Here is an 18,954-nt window from a genome sequence, read left to right as displayed (position 1 = left end):
CCGTGACCGGTGAAAGAACATATTTTGACCCACATAAAATCACGACAATGGTCGCTGTCCTTGAGTGACTCCTTTTCTGTAAATTGTAAATATTGACACACCCCCACACCCCAAATAATAACATGACTCCCAACGATCGTTACTGTAAATAGGTATTAAACCCCACCAAACAGAACCGACTATGTTGGTCATTTAATACGTGTGCTCTTAAGTCTTAGTAATACAGGTGGTAATCCTGCAGCTATTGCTGTTGATACTACCACTACTGCTTCTGCTATTGCCACTGTCAACACCACCACCGATGATGATATTGATGATGATACCCCTAAAACTACTGCCGCTCCTGCTGAATTGTTGTTGTTGTTGTTGTTGCAACTTCTACAACAACAGCTACTACTATTCCTTCTACTAACTATTATATAACTACTACTGATGCTGCTAATCTCGCGTTAATCAACTATATGTTACTGTGAACGAAGGAACTAAGCTTTTTGTATCAATGCGAAGACCCTTCATTTATCTTTTTATAACGAGCGCAAAGTACAATGAACCCTTAAAGGGACTGTACACCAGATTCGCAACAAAAAAAGTTTTTTTCTGTAACGAATCACAGGACAATTATCTAATGGAATGTGTCACACGTTGATATCATAATTGTAAAAAAGGTACCAAAATGTAAAAAAAAATTGTGTCGGAGACCGGGTTCGAACCCGTGTCGCCAAAATTGCAGTCCAGCGTCGTTTCCATTAAGCTACGAGGGCTTACTCTACTTGGGGGACATAATTAAGCTATACACGTACCTCGGTAATATCACGTGATAACACCGACTAGCCAATCACGCATTAGGAATTAATTATACCTGGTCGACATACCCAGTAATCTTTGTAATGGAAAAATACGAAATAACTGCGAAACTTAAATCAATTGTAAACTATGTGGTACTTCAGTTAGTAAGTTTCCAATGCATTGTACACATCGATGCCAAGTTTATGTCATTTTTCGAAAATTTTCTTTTTTCCGCTATTTTATCATACGGAGTACAGCCCCTTAAAGCAGATTTTCGACATCCACAGATAAACGACTCCCCGGTATCATTTTATTAATTATACATGAGTCATAACATTTTGAGCCGGTAGTCGATAAGTTTGACTGGGGTTCGTGATTCTATTTGGGTCAAAATACATCCTCACGCCGGCCAAATCCTAATAGCCTCTTATAGAACAATACCGTAATCAAGTTGTTAAATTAAACGACTTGATTACGGTATTGTTCTATAAGAGGCTATTAGGATTTGGCCAGCGTGAGGAAAATATTTAGCTGTTGGGGAACTAAGAAATATAGTTGGTACATTTGTACTTGATGTTTTCAATCTTTACACATAATTCAAGAGTGTGGTTTAGATAGTTAAATATTGTTATCAAGGAGATTGTTCATAAACAATATCAACCATGTAATGCTTAGCTTAGTTAATTAATAATTATACTTTTTATAGTTTAGAAAATCATGTCAATACTTAATAATAAACTATTATTGAAATACTGCTTCAGAATCTTATAAACAATTCGGGACCTAACGAGAACAATACAATATTGACTATTACCTAATATACTTGATCCTAGGTATATCCTCACTGCTGGATAAAAACATTGGCAAAGAAAAACGGCCAGAAGATCTACGTACATCATGCACAAAAGTCATGTGCACTTACTCCACCCGCAAATGTGCAGCATACAACGATAGTGAATTCCATTTTAGTGGTGAATGGCAAACTCTCACTTACAGCTGGTGCAGTTCTGAACATCCAGCACTTTATTCTTTAATATCAAGTTGCATAAAATCCAATGAACATGTGGCGATTGTTTGTAAACACTCGTGATCTTGAACCATGACCTGTGTAGTCTATGACTTGCGGAATAATTGTTACATGAAAAAAATAATGTTTGGTGACTAATAAAGTTTATGCACTTTTAAAAGCTTTTTATGTTTTGAATTGATATTGACGTATTAAATTGCAATTACTTTGACTGTAAACGTATTGCAAAAATGAACAGCTTTGATAACTATTTTGGGGGCGCATTTAAACATGGATACCGAGTGTGCCCACGTCAACAGGGAAGAACACTTGCCCCCCTTATTTCTAAAGATACTTGATAATTTTAAGATAATTTATAGTGTTTCATTAACAAAGAGGCAGAATAAATAAAATACTAAGTTAGTGCCGTGGATGGAGAAAGTTTATCTGGTTCGGCTTCGGAATTTGTCGGGTTTGCCTTTCCTCCGCCTTGCCAGATAAACTTCCTCCATCCACGGCGTTAACCTAGTATATTCTCTATATTAAAGAGTATCTTGCAAGGCGAAATGAAGTTTTTTAATGAAAACGTGTAATATCAAAACTGAAGAGGGGGGAGGGGGATCTGTAAATATCATTCAATACCCTTTTCTATTATGTTTCATAGCCAATATGTATTGCCAATATTGCCAATAAAACTTGAAACATTAACGTTTTATAAGAAATTTCAAACCTTTATAAAAACGATATCGGTACTATTAAACTTATGAACATCTAATAAGCAATAACTCCTGATAAAAAATAACATCGAGTACCATTATTTGAATTAAATACTTCGGTATTTTAATACGTGTGCTTTCAACTCTGAGAGAAACAGCTGGTGATCATGCAGTTATTGCTGTTGATGATTGATGATGACGATGATGACGATTATGACGATTATTACGATGATGATGATGATGATGATGATGATGATGATGATGATGATGATGATGATGACGATGATGATGATGAGGATGATGTTGATGATGACGATGACGATGGTGACGGTGATGATGATGATGATGATGATGATGATGATGACGATGACGATGACAATGATGATGATGATGATGATTATGATGATGATGATGATGATGATGATGATGATGATGATGATGATGATGATGATGATGATGATGATAATGATGATAATGATGATGATGATGATGATAATGTTGCAACAACAACAACAACAACAACAACAACAGCAGCAGCAGCTGCTACTCATACCACTAACTATCCATTAACTACTATTGCTGCTGCTAATCTCGCGTTTATCAACTTTATGTTGTTGTGGATGAAGGGACTTTTTGTATCAAAGCGAAGACACTGCATTAATTTATTTATAATGATGAAGCCATGAAATAAAATGAACCCTTATGCAGATATTCGACATCCACAGAAAAAATGACTTCCCAGTATAATTTAACCTCGGAGGGGGTGCTGGGGGTGGAGGTTGAGGGGGTCGTGATTCTATGGTCAAAATACATCGTTACGCAGGCAAAATCCTCATACAACAATACCGTAATCAAGTTGTTAAACTTGTCGACATATTTTAAGCTAAAGGCGTTATATTAATATATTTAGATGTAAATATAATTAGTTACATTTCGTGGGGTGAATGCGAAAAGGTTTTAAGTGACATTAAATAAAGAAGCAGATAGAACCTTTTCGCTTTCACCCATCGATTTGCACTTGATATTTTCAATCTTTAAACATAACTCAAGTGTGTGGTTTAGAGGGTTGTCAAGGAGGAAGTTTATAAACAATATCAAATATTGAATACTTAGATTATAGTTGAGGAAACCATGTCTATTTTCAAAGATAAACTACTGTTGAAATATTTGTTTTATGTTTGACAAGTATCGAAATAAACAAATTGAGATAAAGCGTTTAACCTAAGTAGAAAGATTGTTCCAAAACCTGACCCAAATCATATTGCTCCCCTGCAATTTATGCTTGGTGTAATGGCCGTTTCGAAGGTTTAGCTGTTAGCAGATATATAACAGATAAAAGTAGCCTGGAGAACCAAGTCGGCCATTTAAACCATAGCACAAAATCACTGACTGAAACATTCTGCATATGCTGCAAATGCCATTTTCCATCGAAAACAATCACGGAAGTATACAGACGGTTTACATTGTCAGAAATCATAACATTTAACTACGCTTTAAGTAGATGGTGTTTTTTTTTTTAATTTAGCAGTTAAAATAAATGACTTCTCTCTTGTGAATCTTCATTATTTATGCAATAAGACATGTCACCGGCAATTATTTTAAACTTATTAAAAACTACACGTTAAAACTCTATAATTAATTAATACTATTATTAAAATTTTAATGAACTACTTCTACTGATCTGGGGAAAATAGCAACCTTACTACCAGTACTGATGTACCGGCATACATCCTAGGTCGTTTTCGATTGAAAATGGCCGAGGTGTTCCGAATGGTGCTTAGAGTACAGCTTAAGTTATAAATCTTGTTCGTCAACTGATAAACGTGTCGGCTTTATGAATATACCGATGCACTGTGCTACGTACAAAAGTAAATATATTCATTTTAATTTGAGTGAGAATTTGTGTAAACCCGTGGAATAGAACTTGCGAATATTGGAATCACCACTTCTATTTTTACTGCTCGGAAAAATGACGTGTTTTCCTGTAAATATTGATATTTATAAATGCGTAGGATTGAAGAAACGTGTATAAAGTAATAAATTGGAAAAAGGAAATAAATATCCTCGCTATGACGAGAGTAAATGAATACGGTAATTAAAAATCCTAAAATAATATACGACTAAGCGACGATTATTGATCTCATTTAGGTGTATCGCTAGACGCAGTTAACGAGATAAGCACTGTTTCCCATTCTAAGTAGTAATGAATATGGCCGGTAACCAAACATGTATTTATAGTAACATAGGAAAATCCAAGTTACTTTCTATAAAAGCGATCGCAACCCGCTATTCGGACTTTTTCTCCATGCAAATCGAAAGTGGTTGGATACATAACTAAATTCTACAAAATTGTGAAGGTTAAACGTCTATTCTACCCATTTCAAGGTATTTTTGTAACTTATTTGAAATTATGTATTAAAGATAAATATTTTTCACGGTATATGTTAAGCCTTAATTCATATATTGGTGAATAAATAAAATATATCCATATATTTTTTTTTTTAAAATAAGACTATATTCATTATTGTACATACAGTTTCTATGTCTTAACATTATGTATGTATTTATTATATTAAGCTTTGACCACATATTATACAGTACAATTGTTATTTTGCTCATCCGTTATAAATATAATAAACATGTCTCGACAAAAATACTAAGTAGTTCGATCAAGAACATTATTATTATTATTATTATTATTATTATTATTATTATTATCATTATTATTATTATTATTTAGACTCTGAGGAAGATATTACCATGGGTGTTAAGGCAAATCCACTACCTGACGAGGGTAAGTTAACTGAAAGTTGAGACGCAGTAAATGAATAGGAATTGTAAGCACATTCTTTAAATAGAAACATGTCAGCCACTTATCATTATAGAGTTGGCAACTGTACAAAATGTTCAACCTAGCTAACAGTTGGGATTAAATTGACAGTAAATTGTCTACAGATGTACTGATAAATGGATACTGAACAATAGTTTGATATTGAGTGCATCGATTTGGACTTTAATTAACGTTTTAAATTACAGATGACACTAAGAATGTACATATCAACGATCTAAGCGAGGATGACTCAAGTGGGAGTTCGGAATCGGAATCAGAAAATGAGGCTGGTGTATGTAAAGAATCCAGCAAGGAAGCTGGAGATGTTACCCGAGGTGTGCCATCTTCATTTGTTCCTATCGAGGACGATAGAATGTCGGCTATGTCGGCTGATCAGTTAGCATCTACACACAGTACAACACACGGTAACGCGAAGACATTCAAGAGCCACAGGGCTGAAACGCGATCAGCGGAAGAGACTTGCAATCAAAATCAGGGGTTATCTTCTGCGAAAGACAATACACCTAGTGACCGAAACAGCGGTGTTGACAAAGACACGTTACATCAGTGGATAAAATCTACTGTTAAAAATGTTTTACAAAGTAAAAAACCTAAGCAATGGAAAAGCATTGACGGTGTTATAGTATTTAATCAAAGAGATTATGAACATGTATTGCAGTTTAAGAGGTTTATTGAAGATGTTATGAGAACGGAACATGAACATATAAGGATAGAATTATTTGAAAGTCAAAAATTTATTCAATCTAAAGTTCGAAATGTGGAAGATATTATTTCAAAATGTTGTGTAATATTCGTGTTTTTGACTGATAATACAAATACGCCTGATATTAATTTCTTTTGTGAAGAGGCTATTGGACGACTTCGTCTTGATCCATGTAACCAGAGTGAAATTGCTTCCGCATTTGCCTTAGATACACCTTCAAGGTGTTTACTTCAACCAGTTCATACAAAGCCAAAGCATTTACGAACTTATTCAACACCACCGGGGCTATTCTCTATTAATGCAGTTGACTGGTTTGACATAACGTCTTCGTTTACACGTGATAAAATAATACAACTTATGAAAAGTGCAAAGAAGCTTAGAAAACGCCATGAAACTGAAGTTAACACTAAACGGGAATTCCAGCACATTTATCGTGAACAACAAACATCTACAATTCCAGCATCAAGTCACACTCGTAACTTTAATGGTACAACTGAACATGTACAAACTGTGCCGTTTACTTCAGTGCCGGCACCACCAACTCGTCAATTCCCACCATACCAAGATAATCATCATGTTCAATTAGATACACAAGACACCTTTAAAACAAAGCAGAATGAAGAAATGATAAGACAATCGAGGATGCTCTTGCATGAGAATGACGATCATTTGTATAGACACAATATACCTCTAAATCATAATAACGGCAATGTTTCCCATTCACCTTTTTCGGTTAACCAGACAAGTACAGGTGGACATCAACATGGGCATTATTATGAGGCAATGCCATCTAACACATTTCACATGGTACCGAATTTGACCAGAACCACGCCAAATAATAATGTCAATAGTTATGATTATGCTAGAAGAGATACTCAGTATGTTCTACCTGAACAAAACCTAACACCGGCCGCAAACGGTAGAGTTAACCAACAGGCTTTTGCAGAACCGACGTTAAATACGATGCAAAGTGCGACAAATGGTCAGCATCTAGGTGCATACGGTAATCGTGCGTACCCAACAGACTATTCACACCATCATGGATATCATCGAAACGGAGCTAATTTCTACCACAATCTACCTCCCCATCATCACCAGCCTCACTACAGTTTAACCAGCCATGAATGTGAAACAAGCATTCCCCATGCAAGCCGTCAGCACCAGCCTCAAAACAGTGTATCCAGACATGACGGTGATACAAATGAAATCCATTCTAGTCGCCAACACCAGCCTCAATACAGTGTAACTAGTCATGACGGTGTCACTAGCAATCCCCAATCCAGCCGCCAACACTCATTTCTACATGAAGACACTCATAATACACCTTTGAACTCCGAGCTGACGGTTGTGTCAAAGGTCACAGGAAAATTAATCATAAACCCAGAGCTTTCAACAGATGATGTTGAAATAGACACAGAGCACTCTTCACGGTCGAATCATACAGCAGCAATTGACACTCTCCATAAATACAGTAAGTGTTTCTTTGAAAAAGCTGTTACTGAAAGTGTTGTTTTCCTGGGAACTTAAATATTCACTTATCAGTAACGCTGACGTGGTTAGCGTATTGGACTTCGAGCTTTGCCAATTATAGTTATAGAATGGTAAATGGTTCTTAATCACGTGTAAATATAAATTTTAAAAGCTGTACATACGTTCGACACTTAATTCATTAACAAAGCTTATGTTACATGTTCTTGGTCACCAATGATCATTTCGACGTAAATTTAGCTTACAGCTTACCTATAAAAGGAATAATTTTAATCATGTTCAGTAACTAGTGTTAAGCAAAATAAGCTTTGACGGCGTATGACCTTGATGGACAATTGTCTTTTCTTTTCGGCTGGTAACTTAAATTATACCGTATTAAATTTGTTTGCGTTTCGTTCTTAATGTTCTTAATTCTTGTTTTAGATAGCGAGGACAAATTTGCTGCAACTAAAGATGACGAGTACCTTACAGAGGACCAAACATCAGAGTCATCTACCTGTGAGTCTGACAGCGGTAACGTGGGCGAGTCTGACAGCGATGACGAGGGCGAGTCTGACAGCGATGACGAGGGTTTTGCTAAATACTTTGTGAACCACCCTCATGGCGGTAAAACTGTCAATATTGTTGGCAGTTCTATAGTGCAGATAGGCAGCAATAACAGTGTATCTAGCACCACCATTGGCGAACGGAAAAGGTGTGTATATTAATCATGTAGCATATGTCACATGATCTTATAATTTCCGATATGTTAAATAAACCTAAAGTTTAAATCAGCATGAACGCATGTTATCGCTGTGAATAAACTGGCTTTATCGAGATAAGTTTCATGAGGATACTGTACACGGAATATCACGCGATAAAGAATGCAAACAAATCAGTTAACCAGTTATACCTAGTTTAAACCAGACATACTGTAGTATTATGAAAACAATCTCTATCTTAATCGTTAAGAATTATATTTTAGTATCATATGATATTTTTCAGTGGCTTGAAATGTAAATATCAAGAAAATTCATCGATGAAAACAAATGGTAATAGAAAGACAAATTGGGACGAGAAATTCAACATTATAGATGGTGAGGTATCTAATAGACCAACGACGCCTAATAAAGAAAACGATGTCTCTAACAGCCATATTGATCGTGGAAAGGAATCGGAAAACGATGTCTCTAACAGCTATAAATATCGTCGAAAGGATTCGGAAAACAACTATCTAGACGATGAAAACACAACAAATGCAAGATCAAGATTTACATCAAACATACATGTCGATGATTTTATTTCTGATTCTGAATTATTTTCTGATGGTTCTTCAATATCCGAACGAACATTTTCATTTAATCAGATAAAAAATACAAAGATGAAAAGTGATTGTTTAATACAGGGTTTTTTACGAGGACCATTTTCTAAAATTAAACTTAGTCTTTGTCAGTCAAATTCTAATTCCGAAGTAGATTAATGTTATAAACTTAAGTCTTAATTATTTAGCACCGATAATCCGAGTATCGTTATAATCTGAAATTGGTTTTAATTATAACCAATAAATAATCTCAAGATTTTGTAGATGACGGCTCAACGGGTAACCACAACTGACTGCTATAAGCCAGTCTATACAATCAATAACCATTAGTATATATATTTGAGTGATTATTTTTTTCTCAATTATTAAAGTTTAATAAAATATTACAAAAAATATGTTGGTTTAATCACTTTGAATCTGTGTTGTGAAAAATAAAGAAAATAAACTCAATGGAAATAATTTGTTTATTTTTACACTAGTTTTCAATTGGTCGAACTGAAAGACATAAATGCGTCGCAGAAATGCAGGGTTCGAACGTAGTCAAAGCCTTTTAATATTATAAAGCGTGGTTCAATATAAACTTAGCAATGTATCATTATTACAATGTCACACAGGAAGGTACGGATGGGAATGTCGATAAGAGGTTGAACTTATTCCGTCATTCTTCACATATTTATGGGAACGGCGTAGAAGCACTCATTATTCTCGCATATAATTCGTACACAGTGTCGCCTATTCTCGGGGTCGAAGCAACAGGAGCCGTGTCATGGGGACAAAATACGATATGTGCCGGGTATTAAACGGAGTTATCTTGAAATCTCGTTCGTTTCCCTTTTCCGTACTGATAGTACAGAACTTTTACTGGGATGACCTCGTTATTTTTTATTCATATATACCAACAAAGCTTTCTGAATTTGCTTGATGGTTAAAGTAATACTCGTATTTAAAATCAAAACATACACATGTATAAGAACATAAATAAACTACTTACTGGAAAATGCATTCATGAAAAATATTAATAACTGATAACCAAGTATTTAATAGCTGAAAACGCACAAATATTAAATGACTGGTGGGTCAATATTTACAGCGACCAACTATCATCTCATAAGGTAGAAATACCGTGTTGTCTGCACATTTCATTGAAAGTAAACACGGTAAGAACCATTGTTTTCGATACTTATTCATCCTTTTCGGTAAATTAAAACAATTGTATTGATTCTGGTATACATATATCATATTTTTGTAATAACAGTGAACCTTTAATACTAAAAAGAGCATTTTTAAGAAAGGAACGTATATACTTATTTTTTTATTACATGCTTATTGATGAAATATGGAGTTTTATCCAAAAAAAACCAACAACAGTGAAATTATCAATAAGATATGTTCAGTTCAAAAGGAGTGAAATTATCAACTATAAAACTTACATTTAAATTCCATTGTAGTTACTTCCCCTTGATCAAAACAGAAAAACACGTCACTTTTAAATCAGAAAATATTGCAAAAAAAAATAATTTGAAACTTAAAAAAGGTGTCATAAATTTAAGTAAAAATATTTGGAAACAAACAACCTAATGTTAGTTAGAAAAATGGTAATCCTGTTTTTCAAACATTTTCTTGAACTATGAAGCTGAACGTTCGAACATTGCTACCATGCTATAATTCATGGTCGCCTTTTAAGATTATTAAATTAATTCTTATAGAGTTATATTCTGTATAAATTACTTTAGATAAATAAAATAGTCTTTTTTGTAGCTCTTTTAATTAAATTAATATTTTTATTTTTTATATTTTAGTAACTCTTTTAATTAAATTAATATTGTTTATTTTTTATATTTTTTATATGATTAACATTTTGCTTAAGTTGTACTTTTTAAAGTATGGCTTCTTTGTTTTAAATAAAGTAGATAGGCGGTTTGATAGCAATTTAAGTTTAAAGATAAATTACGTTTCATGCTGTCATTTAATGACATGCATTATCACTCAATTTGACTTCTTGGGTAATTTAATGTCTACAAATACTTTTATCAATAGAATACCTTTAAGTCGGATTTTAGCAGCTTTATGGCTGCCTTAGGGGCATTTTACCTAAACAAGAGGCGTGACATCCACGCGGGTCAAGGGACCCCACAGTGCAATAGTAATCGATCTATTGGTCACATGACCCGTGACCGATCAGGGAATCGATGGTGATTGGCTGTTGATTGGTATCAGCGCGCAGCTCTCGAAGATCTCCGTGTTGCAAACAATATATTCACTAAACATTGATTCCTTAACGAAATAACATCTTCGTAATAAACTATTAACTGTGCTCTTTGTTGGATATTTTATATAGGCTTAAGACGGACTGTTAACTGAACGGCCCCCAACCTCTACAAGCGAAGCGAGTTTTCCCCCAAAACAAGAACAATTCCCCCAAAGAAAAGCGAAAGAGTAAATTTCCAAGCAAAAGCAAGTTATTGCGATAACGTTGACACTAAAATACAAGAAAATTAGCGGTTCAGCAACATTTGATTTTATTAAAAAACAAATAACAGACAGACGAAAACAAACGCTCGAACATAAAAACAATGTTATATCATCGTTCATATGTCCTTTTGAACTCCTTGTTGTTGTAAAAATTGATACGAACCTCCCAGAAAATTCATACATCAATTAACAGATGTTTTTTAACCTGATCCACGCCTCAAATTTTGTCAACAACCTATCATGGTTTTCACTCTTTACCGGGAAAACGACCTGTCTTCAAGCGAATCAGAAAGGTCTCTGACAGTTTCAATTAAGTTAAAACTTACAATTTAACATTTAAAAAATCCGGGAAAAATCATGAATAATAAATATTTTCTGTGTGAATCTCTGACTTACCTTTGGTGGCAAGGATAAGAAATATTACAGGTATGAAATGCTAAAACTTCATTAACTTCCCGGTGTAGGGTTAAGTTTATTCTAGATTATGTCAACTCTTACCAACAAAAACAAACAAACATATAGGTATTGTGAAATATTTCTTAAAACTTGAATATTAACAAGAAATCGATATTTTGTATAAGTTAGGTAAACGAAAGACCAGTCACCATCCTGTATTTGCGGAAATCGGAACTGTCTCTCTTGTACGAAAAAGTAGATCAGCCGATATTCTATTTTTCCAAAGGAAAAGTAGAATGTTTCGTATGCATAAGCGGGAAGCCCAGCGACGTCAAACATATAAAGGTATAAAGTTGTACAATTTATACACTATTCTATTCCTCTACCGCTGAAGATTTGAGCAAGATGTTTTTAAGGTTACGACTAAGTTTGAAAAGCGGGTTCACATGTAAGTAAAAATTGTTATTTTGGTCCAATGCGGTACCCAACAATCCTTAATAAACACACCTACTATTTATATAGTATATATGCATTGTGTTGTTGTTCTATGTTTCTTGTTTGTGATTTGTTATGCTTTTGTGTTGTATGTCTTTGGCGTTTACCCTGTGCCATTAAACGGGGTTATCTTGAAATCGCGTTCGTTCCCTTTTCCGTACTGATAGTACATAACTTTTACTGGGATGACCTCGTTAAAAAAAAATATTCATAAGGACCAACAAATCGTTCTGAATTTGCTTGATTTGATAAAGTAATACTCGTATTTAAAATCAAACCATACAAATGTATGCGAACATAAATTTTGAGTGATAAAACTTTAACTACTCACTGGATAATGCATTAATGAAAAATATTAATTACTGATAACAAGAATGTAACTCTGTATTTATTAGCTGAAAACACACAAATATTAAATGACTGGTGGGTCCACAAATATTTACAGCGATCAACTACCATCTCATAAGGTAGAAATACCGTGTTTTTCTGCACATTTCATTGAGAGGAAACACGGTAAGAACCATTGTTTTCGAGACTTATTCATCTTTTTCGGTACATTAAAACAAGTGTATCAATTGTGGTGTATCATATTTTTGCAATAAGAATGAACCTTTAAATATTATAAAGAGCATATTTAAAAAAGAAACGTATATGCTTATTTTTTTCTTTCATGCTTATTGATGAAATATGGAATTTTATCAGTGAAATAACAACAGTGAAAATACCAATAAGATATGTTCATTTCAAACTAAGGAGTGAAATTATCAACTTTAAGAACTACATTTAAAATATATTGTAGTAACTTCCCCTTGATCAAAACAAAACACTTTAAATAAGAAAATGTTCCAAAAATAATTTGAAATTTAAAAAAGGTCTCATAAGTTTAAATAAAGATATTTGGAAATAAACAAGTTAACGCTAATTAGAAAAATGGTAATCCTGTTTTTAAACATTTTCTTGAACTTTGAAGCTAAATGTTCGAACATTTGCTATCATTAAAAACAAATAACAGACAGGCGAAAACAAACTCTCGAACATTAATACGATGTTTAAAAAAATCTTGATTAAAACAAAACACATCACTTTTAAATCAGAAAATGTTCCAAAAATATTTTGAAATTACACGTACATCATCGTTCAAATATTTTTTGAACTGTTTGTTGTTGTAAAACTTGATACGAACTTCCCTAAAAATTTATACATCAATTAACAGATGATTTTTCAACCCGATCCACGCCTCAAAATGTGTTAACAACCTAAGCTGTTTTTCACTCTTTACCGGGAAAACGCCCTGTCTTCAAGCGAATCAGACAGGTATCTGACAGTTTCAGTATAACTTAGGTTTAAACAATAAAAAAAAATCTGGAAAAAAACATGATTAATAAATATTTTCTTAGTTAAACTCTGACTTACCTTAAGGGGCTTAGAGAAAATATATTACATATATGAAATGCTAGTTTATTCTATATTATGTCAACTCTTACCAACAAAAACAAATATGTTGTTTTAGTATTGTGAAATATTTCTTTAAACTCAAGTTCAAACAAAACATCGATGTTTTGTATTAGTAAGGTAAAGAAACGACCAGCCACCATTCTGTATTTTCGGAAATCGGAACGGTCTCTCTTCTACTAAAAAGTAAATCAGCCGATATATATTTTTCCAAAGGAAAAGTAGAATGTTTCGTATGCATAAGCGGGAAGCCCAGCGACGTCAAACATATAGGTATAAAGTTGTATAATTCGTATACTGTTCTATTTCTCTACCACTGAACATTTGAGCAAGATGTTTTTAAGGTTACGACTAAATTTGAAAAGCGGGTGCACATGTAAGTAAAAATTAATATTTTGGTAATATTTTACAGACCGTTCCAAAGCGGTACCAAACAATTCTTGATAAACACATCTACTTCTTTATATAGTATATATGCACTGTGTTATTTATGGAGTTTTGTGCTGTTGTTCCATGTTTTTGTTTGTGATGTTTTTGCTTTTTGTGTTGTATGTCTTTCGCGTTTACCCAGTGCCATTAAACGGGGTTTATTTTGAAACCTTGTGCGTTTCCCTTTTCCGTATTGATAGTACATAACTTTTACTTGGATGACCTTGTTTCATTTTTTATTCATATGGACCAACAAAGCGTTCTGAATTTGCTTGATGGTTAAAGTGATACTCATATTTAAAATCAAAACATACACATGTATACAAACATACCTTTTAAGTGATAAAACTTTAACAACTCACTGGATAATGCATTTATGAAAAATATTAATTACTGATAACAAGAGTGTATCCATGTATGTTTTAGCTAAAATCGCACAAATATTAAATGACTGGTGGCTCCTCAAATATTTGCAGCGGTCAACTCTCATCTCATAAGGTAGATATACCGTGTTTTTCTGTGCACATTTCTATGAAAGTAAACACGATAAGAACCATTGTTTTCGAGACTTATTCATCCTTTTCGATAAATCAAAACGATTGCATTGATTGTGGTCACTTAGAATACCTATGTTTCATGAAGAAACTCTAAAACTATGAAAAGTTATTTTTACAATGATTATCCGCAATTGTTTTGCTAAAACCATTTGCTTTCATGCAATACATGGCGGCGTATTAATTCGGTCATGTCTTTATGTCCTGTTTAATTAAAATGTGCTTTCCTGCAGTAACTGTTACTATTTGGAAGAAAAATACATTCATAAAAGATCATTTATTAATGTTAATCAATTAAATGCACCAAACACGAATGCATAATAAACTATAAAAACATATGGAATAACTTTTTTCTCCACAAGCAGGAAACAGAAAATTGACAGCTATAATAGAAAATGCTCTCTTCAAAAAAGGTGGTATTTAGAAAAAAATATTAAGACCTTATGAAAGTCCGAAAATAAGCATAAAAGAAACAGATATATTGTTTATATTAGTGTATGATCGTACTTTATGTCACGACTGTCATTTATCATAGAAAACATACCTCCTCGAGTGGCGAATATTTCCACATAAATAATCCATTTGTTTACTAAATAGCTGTCAATACGATAAGTAAGCTGTAAAGTGTTTACACATTAATGTTAAATTCTGGTTCATAACGTAAGCTTAAACATCCTCCAGACAACCCCAGCCTTGCACATAAGGCAGAGCGATCCACTGTACCAAGTCACGTAGACCGACAAAATATGCTCTATTAAAAACCACAGGCAAACAATGATTCAGATGCCTGTGTTAAAAACTTGGTGTTCGCACATATTTGTTGGCAAATGACAATCAGGAACACTAATTACTGCAGCTCTATTCACCGTCAAAAATGGAGATACAGTAAATGGGGTAAATCCTCGATCGGCATTGACTTCGTATACGCGCGAACACAAAGTATGAATTGACTGGATGAAACATAAGAACGAAAGAAATCATGATAGCCAATGAAAAGTAAACACAAGCATTTCTTTTATAGGGGATCTCGACTCTAGATTGCCGACTAACAGATACGATTTATGCTGGTAATAAACAAAGAAAACCATTATTAAAAATATAATTGCAGTACTGTATTTGCTGATGTCTTTTTCCAAATGCCACACCTGAGTAAAATTATGGAATTATGATTACTAACGATTAAACATTTGAAAAAAAAAAACGGAAAAAATCATGATCAATAATTAATTCTGAGTGAATTTCTGACTTACTTTAAGGCGCAAAGAGAAAAATATTACAGATATGAAATGCTGAAACTTTATTAACTGTCCGGTGTAAAGTTTAGTTTATTCTATATTATGTCAACTCTTACCAACAAAAACAAAAATGTTGTTTTAGTATTGTGAACTATTTCTTTAAACTCAAATTTAAACAAGACATCGATATTTTGTATTAGTAAGGTAAAGAAACGACCAGTCACCATTCTGTATTTGCGGAAATCGGAACTGTCTCTCTTCTACGAAAAAGTAGATTAGCCCATATTTAATTATTTTTCGAAAGGAAAAGTAGAATGTTTCGTATGCATAAGCGGGAAGCCCTGCGACGTAAAACATACAGGTATAAAGTTGAATAATTCATATACTTTTCTATTCCTCTACCGCTGAAGATTTGAGCAAGATGTTTTTAAGGTTCCGACTTAGTTTAAAAAGCGGGTGCACATGTAAGTAAAAAAATATTATTTGGGTAACCGTTCTTAGGCTAACAATCCATGATAAACACACCTACAATTATATAGTATATATGAACTGTGTTTTTGTGGAGTTTCGTGTTGTTATTCCATGTTTCTTGTTTGTGATGTTTTTGTTTTGTGTTCTATGTATTTTGCGTTTACCCTGTGCCATTAAGCGGGATGTATGTTTAAACTTTTGGCTTGTTGGCTTGTTTCTGTAGTTTTTTCATATAAATATGAATAAACTTATTGTTCGATCGATCAAATGTTTTTCTATAATTATTTCTGTCTTGATAACATAACGTTTTTAACGCAGAAACATACACATGTGTATAAGATAAGTCTTTTGTTATTTCAAACATCACAACCAATACATAATACGTTAATCACATTCTACTTTTGCGGTTTATTTTTATTATGGTCTTTTGGTTGTTGTTTTTGTTTGGATGTTGTCGGTATTTCTACAATATATATCTTAAAAACTGTTTAACTCCCACCTACAAATAGAATCTTTATATAATTAATTAATAGTCTGGGCGTGTGTAAATTTACCTACGCTTGTAATACATCACCTAATTTGCAATATCTAATCTGTTCAAGGCGTTGATGAATCGGCGGAAGAGGGCGATATTGTCACGCACACCGAGAACTACCAAGATAAACGTCATCATAATTCACAAACCATTACGCGTAGCCAAGAACCATATTCCTGTGCGCGATCATCCAGGCCAAACCAAAACGGTATGAGAAAAGGCAGAACTCTAGTGTCCAATACAAACATCCGCCAAGATCCAGTACAGACACATGTGCTTCATGGAATAGAAGAGACGAAAAACTATGCGCTTCACCGAGATTCAATGCCTAAAAATGCAAACGATGTTCCTAGGGATACAAAACCAACAGAACCAAACCAAAATGAAAACGTTATTGAAGTGTTTATTCGCGAATCCATTCGTTCAGAGATAGTCCGCGCAAAGCCTGCAGAGTATAAATGTTTTGATGCCGTCGTTGTTTACGATTCAAGAGATTATGACTATGTATTGCAGTTTAAATCATTTATTGAATCACTTACAAAGGAAATCCCAGTACCAGATATCATTCGAATTGAACTTTTTGACAGTGAACAGTTTGCGCAGTCCAAAATACAAGTCATAGTTGATATATTGTCAAGAAGCTGCATTGTGTTCTTCTATCTGTCTCAAAACTCTAACACGCCGTATTTTAACCTTTTTTGTGAAGAAGCGACAGCGAGAACGTTCCTAGAAAGCCATGAAACAGGGACGGAAATGCTACCAAATAGTATTTTAAAACCCGTTCATTCCAGTCCAAAATTTCAAAGAAATTACAAAACGCCCCCGGGATTTTTAGCATTGCAAAGCATTGACTGGTTTGATAGAGAATCACCGTTTACTCGTGAAAAAGTGATCACCGTCCTGAAAGAGGCTGTAGTTGTACGAAAACGTAAGGAAATTGATGCAAACGTGAAAAGGAACTTCAAATATGCACACGAGTTGCAAAAAAAGCTAGACTTGAGCTCATGAAAAGCATCTTTCGCGAAATGTTTATCATTGTTTCTAGAATAATGATACTATAACTTTTGATCTATAAAATGAAATGTTTTCATATAGTATTTATATGAGTATCAATATTCTTGTGTTTTCGAAAGTGTATCTGTACTTGTTGTTTTTCCTCAAAAGTCTGAAAATATTTCATGATTATTCAGTTTTATTTTAGGAAGGGAGCACACCTTATTTATCATTCGTTTGCATTTATACTTGTACATTTATTTATGAAATATTTTTCTTTTATTTACATATCTACCTCATGAATTTACGACTAAATGTGATATGTTATGTTATGTTTTCTTAATAAAGTCATCGATCACTAGGTTTTATAAATATATTTGATATATTTTTCTTCAGTTACATAGCTGCTTCAAATGTCTGTGACTTTTATATCGAAATCATTTCAGTGATCCCTACTCAGATATGTCTTATTGATAGAGTTATATGTGTATGTATTCTTAATGCTTAATGAGTCATGATTTTGATTTTGAAATTGAAGTGATAGAGCAGGGGATCATTTCATCAGAAAATCTTGAGCAATTTCGTACCAAGCACGATTTTCAACAGTAATGCTTCTGTGTTTGAAGTCCTTCCTATACACAAAATTGCTTCTTTCGAGTCTTGATGAAACAGAGACCAGTCGCCATTATTTCGAACAATCACAAGTTAAGATTAGACTTAAAGGGGCTGTCTCAAGTATGATAAAATAGCGAAAACAAAAGTGTCGAAAACTGACATAAACTTGGCATCGAAGTGTACAATGCATTGAAACTTACTAACTGAAGTACAACATAGTTTACAATTTATTTAAGTTTAGCAGTTATTTCATATTTTTCCATTAAAAAAGATTACTGGGTATGTCTACCAGGTAGAATTTATTCCTTATGCGTGATTGGCTAGTCGGTGTGATCACGTGATATTACCGAGGTAGGTGTATAGCTTAATTATGTCACCCGATTAGAATAAGCCTTTGTACTTCAATTTTGGCGACGCGGGTTCGAACCCGGTCTCTGACACATTTTTTTTTTACTTT

General features: G+C 33.6%; 2 protein-coding genes across 3 annotated transcripts; both read left to right on the top strand.

Moving 5' to 3' along the window:
• The first annotated feature begins 4,783 nt into the window (after positions 1 to 4,783).
• Positions 4,784 to 9,311, top strand: LOC128227802 (uncharacterized). Its single transcript, XM_052938663.1, has 5 exons — positions 4,784 to 4,893; positions 5,249 to 5,302; positions 5,545 to 7,533; positions 7,974 to 8,244; positions 8,535 to 9,311. Exons 2-5 carry the CDS (start codon positions 5,269 to 5,271, stop codon positions 9,007 to 9,009), a joined length of 2,769 nt encoding a protein of 922 aa, XP_052794623.1. The 5' UTR covers positions 4,784 to 4,893; positions 5,249 to 5,268; the 3' UTR covers positions 9,010 to 9,311.
• A 2,384-nt stretch (positions 9,312 to 11,695) lies between these two features.
• LOC128227807 (uncharacterized) lies at positions 11,696 to 18,222 on the top strand. Of its 2 annotated transcripts, none has more exons than XM_052938673.1 (2): positions 11,696 to 11,748; positions 16,957 to 18,222. In XM_052938673.1, the coding sequence occupies exon 2, from the start codon at positions 17,100 to 17,102 to the stop codon at positions 17,895 to 17,897; it is 798 nt and encodes a 265-aa protein (XP_052794633.1). In that variant the 5' UTR covers positions 11,696 to 11,748; positions 16,957 to 17,099; the 3' UTR covers positions 17,898 to 18,222. The 2 variants fall into 2 exon arrangements, with proteins under 2 accessions (XP_052794633.1, XP_052794632.1); XM_052938672.1 differs by lacking the exon at positions 11,696 to 11,748 and adding an exon at positions 16,249 to 16,347.
• Positions 18,223 to 18,954: the final 732 nt, after the last annotated feature.

The sequence above is a fragment of the Mya arenaria genome, chromosome 3, assembly GCF_026914265.1.
Source record: "Mya arenaria isolate MELC-2E11 chromosome 3, ASM2691426v1".
NCBI lineage: Eukaryota > Metazoa > Mollusca > Bivalvia > Myida > Myidae > Mya > Mya arenaria.
Note: the sequence above shows the minus strand (reverse complement) of the source record. Positions and strands in the feature narration are given on the sequence as shown.

Excerpts from the sequence above, each read along its gene's own strand:
- LOC128227802 (XM_052938663.1), top strand. The coding sequence starts at position 5,269 with ATGGGTGTTAAGGCAAATCCACTACCTGACGAGG. Across the intron at positions 5,303-5,544 it reads AAATCCACTACCTGACGAGG|ATGACACTAAGAATGTACAT; the intron begins GTAAGTTAACTG and ends TTTAAATTACAG. Across the intron at positions 8,245-8,534 it reads ACCATTGGCGAACGGAAAAG|TGGCTTGAAATGTAAATATC; the intron begins GTGTGTATATTA and ends GATATTTTTCAG.
- LOC128227807 (XM_052938672.1), top strand. The coding sequence starts at position 16,305 with ATGTTTTTAAGGTTCCGACTTAGTTTAAAAAGCGGGTGCACAT. Across the intron at positions 16,348-16,956 it reads TTTAAAAAGCGGGTGCACAT|GCGTTGATGAATCGGCGGAA; the intron begins GTAAGTAAAAAA and ends AATCTGTTCAAG.